The sequence below is a fragment of the Gekko japonicus genome, unplaced genomic scaffold (assembly GCF_001447785.1).
Source record: "Gekko japonicus isolate JY-2015 unplaced genomic scaffold, Gekko_japonicus_V1.1 scaffold1025, whole genome shotgun sequence".
Taxonomy (NCBI): Eukaryota; Metazoa; Chordata; class Lepidosauria; order Squamata; family Gekkonidae; genus Gekko; species Gekko japonicus.
In genome coordinates this window covers 604,940-612,905 of record NW_015169203.1, presented here as the reverse complement: position 1 = coordinate 612,905, position 7,966 = coordinate 604,940, and the positions used below count along the sequence as shown (strand labels likewise).

Below are 7,966 nucleotides of genomic sequence, written 5' to 3'. Positions count from 1 at the left end.
GAGGCCGGCCGCCCGCCCCGAGAAGGAGGCGGCGGAGGCGAGGCCGGCCGCCCGCCCCGGGAAGGAGGCGGAGGAGAAGGAGGAGGAGGAGGTGGCGGCGAGGCCGGTCCTTGCCCGCCCTGCCTCCCTGCCTCCCTGCCTGCCGGCTCGCTCGCTCTGAGGATGAGGAGGCGGCAGCGGAGGCGAGGCCAGCTACAGAGCGTCTCCTGCGCACACGCAGGAGACGCTCTTGTACTTTCTGGGGGATTTAAACATCCCCCCGAGATTTTTTTCAACGTTTTATATTTTTGTGCACACGTGGGGACTGGCCCACGTGTGCACAAACCTCCCCCGGCCCCCCAGCTGCCCCCTCCGTGCTGATTTAAGTATCCGCACGGAGGGGGCAAGTTGGCTATTAGATATATAGATTCTTATTCTTGCCACTAGAGGTTTCATTACCAAAGAAAATAGTATTGGGGAAAGAGGACACCCCTGTTGTGTACCACATTTCAATATAAATTGCTCAGATATAGTGCCATTGATTTTAAGATGTGCCATTGGATGGTTGTATATTGTGTTAATTGTACATAGAAAATTTTCTCCAAATCCTAAATAATGTAGTACTCATTTTAAATAAACAAAATCCACTGAATCAATGGCTTTTTCGATGTTTACAGCCATGCATATTGCTTTTTGTTGCTTAACCTTACAATAGTTTATTAAACTCAAAGCCTTATATGTGCTATATGTCAACTCTCGATTTGGCATGAAGCCTACCTGATCCTGAGGGACGTATTGTGTCACAAAAGACTTTAATCTAGTTGCAATTATAGAAGTAAATATTTTTAAATCTATGTTTAATGAAGATATTGGCCTATAGGAGGTAACTAAAGTGGGATCTTTAGCAGGTTTATGTAAAACTATTATGGTTGCTTGTCTCCAAGAAGTGGTAGTATACCAAATTGTATAATATGGCTGCAAGCATTAGCCAATGGTTTTAGTAAATCAGCTGTGTATTTCTTGTAAAAATCATAAATAAGACCATCTGGTCCAGAAGCTTCGTTGGTTTTTAAATTCTTAATAGCATTTAATACTTCTTTCTCAGTGATAGGATTCTTCATTGTTGTTTTATGTTCTTGAGAGAGTTTATTATTGTAATATTTTTCTAAATATGTATTTATTAAGTCAGAACTTGTAGTTTTAGAGTCATATAGTCTCAAATAGCAAATTACCTTGCTTGTCTTTAATAGTTGTAATTATTTTTGATTCTCTTTTTTGTTTCACTCTTCTTAAAAATTTCAGTGCTTTAGCTGTGTTTTGCCATGATTTTTGTTTTAAAAATAATAAATTATGTTGTATTTGTGTATAATGTCTAGGGTATCTAACAGAGATAACAATTTTCTATATATTTTAGTGTTTCCTTTTTTATGAAGAGTTTCTAATTTACTTATTTCTGTTGGTAATTGTTCCCTTCTTTGTTGTTTTTGTTTTTTCAGACAAGCAGCTTTGGATATCAGATCACCTCTTAGGACTAGTTTGAATGCATCCCAAATAATAGTTGGTGATATATCTTCTGTGGTGTTATCAATAAAATAAATTTTTATAATCATTTCAACTTCTGCAACTATTGTTTAATGATTCAGTAAAGATTTATTTAATACCCATGTTGTTTGTTTTTTCTCAAGGTTTAATAAAATAGTGTAATCAATCAAATTATGGTCTGAGTAGATTGCACATTACTTTTTTTTTTTTGATTGCACATTACTTAACAGAGATGGGGAAAGTAAGAAAGAATCAACACGTGTATATGTATTATGTCTTTGTGAATAATATGTGCAGTCCCTTTCACCTTTATGGAATTGTCTCCATACATCAATAAGAGGAAATTGTTCTAATATCTCTGCAAAGGGAGTGAGTATCTCTCTCATACTTTTGATCAGGAGGGCAATACTACACCTTCATTTTTAAGCTACCCTTAAGGCCAGGCATCTTTTACTCATAATGACTCCATTACCCATAATGACTCCATGATTCCACCTTCTCATCCATGGTTCGAGACCCCTAATCTCTAGATGGCTCTACCTACAGACTAGCTCTAGTACTGCTCTGTAGGAAATGGGACTACAAACTCAGGGAAAGCAGGTTTTGCAATTAGGAATGTTGGGTTTGCATTTGTTTATAGATCCTGAAAATGTTCTTACTGGTAACATTATATCTAAACATGGTGGCTATTTAAAATAAAATAATAGAAAATAAATGTGTTAATTTTCTGAAGTGTTTATACATTTCATAAGGAATTATTTCAGGTTAAAAGGTCTAAAATAAAGACCATTAAACTAGTTTGCTTTGTAATGGGTTTGGGAGTAGAATCATAAAAATTTCAGCTGTAAATTTTAGAGAAGACATCAACTTAATACTTTAGTTGAAAAAAAATAATAGCCTAGGGAAGGGGTGTCGAACTCATTTGTTATGAGGGCCGGATCTGACATAAATGAGACCTTGTTGGGCCGGGCCATGTGTGTCATAAAATGTAATGCCAGGTAGTGGAGATATAAACTTTATAAAGGACACAAACACAAACTTAAAATAAAAACATGCTTTAAACATTAGCTCTCTTGCAATATTTTGTTTCTTTAACAGTGTCTGATAACTGACACCTCTTGCTCTAAATGATTGCATCAAAATGCAATAAAAATAAAAAACCTACGTTGATGCAGCAACAGTAGAACTGGAAGAAGAAGAAGAAGCAGAAGACAGCCAGTTCCACTGTGGGCCTGATAGACCCCTGACCTAGGGAATATTGTTTCAAAGAACATAGCTGTATTATTTTATTTATTTATTTACTAATTAATTACACTTATATCCCACCCTCCCCGCGAGCGAGCTCAGGGCGGCTTACAAACAGGGGCAGCATGTGCCAAATATAAAACATTAAAACAGCATAAAAACAACCATATTTAACAATAATAAAGTGCTCAATGATGTTACCAATTTAATCAAATCAGGATGGTGACCTATAGATGTTACCCAAAAGCCCACTTCAACGACACTGAACCATCACAGTACTGTAGCTAGATCTTTGTACTGGGCCATTCCATCGCCCCGTTGTTACCACAAGTTAATACTCTCAAATACTTTAATTTTCATGGCTAGTAATAGGAGATAGCCTGGATAGAGTTAGTATGGAATGTAGGAGCAGTCTTGCCATGAAAAATCACTGGAAAAATTATCAGTAGACCACTGCCCCAGAGGGCTGCCCTTTTTTGAGCCCCTCCACTCCCAGATGCTCCCCACCCTCATTTCTCCTCCATCCATGGGGTGCTTGGTTGCCAGCGTTGCCGCAGTCTTACTCTAGTCCTCTGCAGGGCTGTACCAGTCGCCTGGCTTCAACAACTCTCCCTGACAGGTGTATCATTACCTAGACCTGTGGTGCTTTGACTCTTGCTTTGTCCACCCATGCTGTCTGCCTCCAGCAGATGCAGCTCATCACTGGCTGACCCTACATGGGCCAGATGGCTCCTGCCATACCACGTCAGCAGGGGATGATGTGTCACAGCTGCCAGAGGCAATGAAAATGAAGCAGCATGGACAATTGAAACAGGACTCCAGTTTTAAATAGAGATGTTCAAACTGGACAGGACATGAATGAAACCAAACTGCTGGGTTGGTTCATGTCCTGTTCAGTGTTCCCTCTAAGCTGAGTGAGTGTGAGCTAGCTCACAGTCTTTTAGCCTCCGGCTCACACATTTTTGTCTTAGCTCTGGAAGGATGGCCTCAGAGCAAACTAATTTATGCAGTAGCCAGATCGCTCTCAACTTTAATGCCAGTAGCTCACAAAGTAGAATTTTTGCTCACAAGACTCAACAGCTTAGAGGGAACAGTTGCAAACTAGGAGATAGTTTTTATAATGATTGATTGGACAATTCACTGACCCAACTGTGGATGTTTGGCAGGTTGTTCACTGTATATGCCTTCCCAGCAGTACAATACAGTGCAATTGGCTTTTCATGCAGCTAAGGCACCATTTTCTCTGCCATGTCAATGGGAAGCTTTATAAAGACTTTTTAAAAAATTGGCAACAGCTACTGCAGATGTGCATACTAAGTACTATTGCTGTGATTTTTGAATTCCCAGCTTTCACTTTTTGTTTTAAAAAGTAAGTCCTTGCAACAAAAAGTGCTAGAGACTAATTTTTAAAAAAGTGAAAGCAGGGAATTCAGAAATCATGACTACAGATTGCTAGAATGTTAGTACATGTTGCAACAGCAATTACTATTTTAACAAAGTCCTCCAGTGACACAGCAGAGAGAAAATGGTATCTTGTTTTTCCAATACAGCCATAAACAATCACAGATAACAGTTAAATCAGCCACAAATTACATAAAAAATAGTAGTTCAGCAGTTCGAGACCCGAGTGCTGCATGGTGGAGTGAGCTCCTGTCTCTGATCCCAGCTCCTGCCAACCTAGCATTTCGAAAGCAAGAAATTGCAAGTAGATAAATAGGTACCACTTCGGTGGGAAGGTAACAGCATTCCGTGTGCCTTGGCGTCTAGTCATGTTGGCCACATGACCACGAAAATGTCTTTGGACAGCGCTGGCTCTTCAGCTTGGAAATGGAGATGAGCACTGCAACCTTCGAGTCGTATTCGACTGGCTTTCGAGCAAGGGAAACCTTTCCCTTTCCCTTTTACCATTTTGTAAACATCCAATGCAAACCTATTCAGCAGGCATTCACAGCTTGGCATGAACCAAACACACGAGGCTCATGTCAGATCAACACCTTTAAACGTGGCAAGTTCAGCTGTCAGACACACCTGATGTGAAATTACTTAGTTTCAAATTTGGTTTTACAAAGTCCCAGACGGTGATGGTGGAAAGGGTCATCGAGTTGTAGCCAACTGATGGCAACCCTGCAAGGTTTTCAAAGCAAGAGATGAACAGAGTTGGTTTTCTATTGCCTGCCTCTGCCTAGCAATCCTGGACTTTCTTGGTGGTCTCCCATAACCAGGTCTGACTCAGTTTAGCTTCTGAGATCTGACGAGATTGGGATGATTTTGGCCGCTAGGAAATTTAATGCTCTTGTTGGTTCTCCAACAGTTAACTAAAGAATTGAGCTAGGATTCCAAGACAGACAGGAATAAAGCCGCACTTTTCCCTGCCCTTCTCTCCAGTGAAAGAGTCACTGGCGTTTACTGGGGTTTGCTTCTTTGTAAGGGGAACTGAAGTTTGTGAAAGCTGCAAACTTTGGGTACTGGGGAGAAGACAAGAAAATGAGGTCTTGGGTAGTTAAATAAAAGTGTGGAGCCTTGAGTCCTTTCTCCCCTCCCCTAATCATCGTAAGTCTTCACCAACGGTGAAAGCAGTTTATAACTTTGCATCTAATCCTCATGGAATGCAGAGTCTGTGCAAAGTCCTTCAGTGTTTCACTCTGTTTAATATGCAACTTTTCGTACCTTATTAATTCACTATTTTCTCCAAGGCAGATCACACAGATGCTATTCGATTTCAAAGTCTACATTTACAAAAAAGCACATCAGAGGGTTATCTGTATATGTCTGTTGCAGTAAAAAATAAACAGGAGCCCTGTGGCACTTTAAAGACTAACAAAATTCTATTCCAGCATAACTTTTTGTGGTCTTCAACCCTCTCGCTCATATGCTTATGCTAGAATAAAAATCCAATCCAAACTAAATTCTTCACTCTTTAGCCATTCTTGCATCTCTACTTAAATATATAAACATTCATCCAAATATAAAACTTTTCTTCTTCATCTCCATTACCCCGATGGGCTGGTTATTTCTGACAAGAGAGATGTCATAAGGTTTTGGATTATTATATTATTATTATTTTTACCTTTGCTTCAATTTGCTTAGTATCTGGATTTTGGAACAAAAATTTGATTTTACTCTTGCCATCGTCTGAAGAACCTTTAAGCTGGGAAAACTTGTATCTCCATAGTACAGCCTACAGGAAACAAAATCACAGAAACACATCAACATACCAAATAGAAGGGGAGCAAAATATCCTGCCTAGTATCCTTCTAAATTACCAATCCTATGAAATTAAATGCAACAATGTCTGAAGCCTCTTCGGTTATAAAACTGTATTATACTTTGACAGTGTCTTGTTCAGAGATTTTAGCTGTGAAACATTCCTTGAAACTCTTTAATTTTACTGTCACTGGGGGTGGGTTTTATGCCTTCTCTAAATAAGGTTGCATCATCTTTGAAAACCCAGGTCTTCAGTTTGGGCATGATGCTTGATCTATTGCTGCCACTTACTGAGATTGTAACAACATCCAGATTATACTATTGTAATGCATTCTACATATGACTGCCTTAAAATGTTTCAGAAAAAGCAGATGGTCCACAACATAGCAGCCAGATTGCAGGGGCATGGTCAAATTGTCACTAACATGTTTCTCCTCCCTTGTTTCATCTGTGTTGGTTTCCAGTCAGTTTCCAGGCTCTACTCAAAACTCTGGCTTTGATATTTAAAGGCCTCAGTGATCTGGGATCACAATATTTTAGGAATCACCTTCTCCCATACAGATCTACCTGTATGTAGAGGTCATCTTCAGAGGTCCTTCCATGTGTGCCCCCATCACTGGAGATAGGGTGGTTGGCCACAAGGGAGAGGGTCTATTTGATAGTCATGGATCTTTCCCCTCTTCCTTCTTCATGGATCTTTAGCCCTGGACAGGCCTGTGGCCAGGATTTTTGTAATTCGGGGGGACTTTAAATAAGTCAGGGGGCACTGACGTCATAAAATAAAAAATAAATTTGTAATATATTTTTTAAAAACTCACTTTTGCAGCGTTCGCACTCGGCCTGCCTATGTGAGGAAGCAAGCTGTGCTTGGGGAAGTGGCGGTGTTGGGGAGTCCTTCAGGCAGCCCAGAGAGTCAGGAGTCCTCCAGGTAGCCCAGAGAGTCAGGGGCCTGGGGGCTGGATGGAAGTTGTGGGGCCTTGGCAGAAAGTCGGTGGGCCAGGCCCCGAAATGCCCCACTGTAGCTATGGGCCTAGGCCTGGATCTTTTCCATCTCTCTCTCACTCCTTCATTCCCCAAAAAGCTGATGGTCAGAGTCCTGAGAGGCACATGGAAAAAATATCACAGAGAATGGCTGTTCTGGTGAAACTGGGTGACAAAGTCCCCACTTCCATCCTGTGTCCAGAAACCTCTGGCATAATTGGAAAATCCACCACAGATAAGTGAACAGAGTAAATGTCACCTAATACGGATTCTTCACAGCAGCAACCAAGTCCCTGTGGCATTTTCTCCATTGGGATTCTAGTGACATTAAATATCAGCTTTTCAGAGGTCTCAGGAGATTGGAAAGATCCTTGTACATAGCCACCCTTGTGCTTGTAGTTCCAAGAATCCAAACTGTTGTCAGATAAGGTGGTGAATTTTAACAAATTTTATTTAACCATTGCCTTTAAACTAGAACTTAGTACATGAACAGTACAGTTAGTCCACTGAAGTTAATCGGCTTAGAAAGGTATAACCAGGGGTCGTTTTATAGAAAAAGAGCTAGGGGAACTAATTAGCATAACTCATTAGCATACGCCACATCCCCTGACATTACCGGAAGTGTGTCATGAGGCCACACCCACTGACATCACCGGAAGTGTGTCATAAGGCCACACATCCCGCCCCCAACGGTCCCGGCTGCCACCGCCGGCCTTGCAGCTCCACTGCCGAGCCCCATGAGGGGCCCGGCGGTGGACCGGCGGGAGTGCAAGGAAGCCCCGCGAAAACCCTCCCTGGCCCCAGGCAGGCAGGGGTGGGGAGAGGCAGGGAGGAAGCAACTTACCCTCCCTCTTCTCCTGCCTCCTCCTGGCTGAATGAGGGCCAGAAGCGGGGCGGCCGGAAGCAGGGGGGGTTTCTTCTTCATGTGCCTCGCCCCCCATACCTCACCCGGGAGAACTGCGATCCCCCGCGATCCCCCCCCGAAATGACCTCTGTCTGTTTGCTACAAAAAAGA

General features: G+C 41.7%; 1 protein-coding gene across 2 annotated transcripts in view; it reads right to left on the bottom strand.

Annotated features, from left to right (window-relative positions):
* SNTG1 (syntrophin gamma 1) overlaps window positions 1–7,966 on the bottom strand; it is a 241,805-nt gene that overhangs the window by 13,742 nt on the left and 220,097 nt on the right. The window contains exon 16 of one of the 2 annotated variants that reach the window (XM_015416347.1): window positions 5,834–5,944. The exons of the other annotated variant lie outside the window; for it this stretch is intronic. Within the exon in view, the coding sequence (XP_015271833.1) occupies window positions 5,834–5,944 (111 nt within the window). The remainder of the gene's footprint in view (window positions 1–5,833; window positions 5,945–7,966) is intronic. 2 annotated transcript variants of the gene reach the window in all.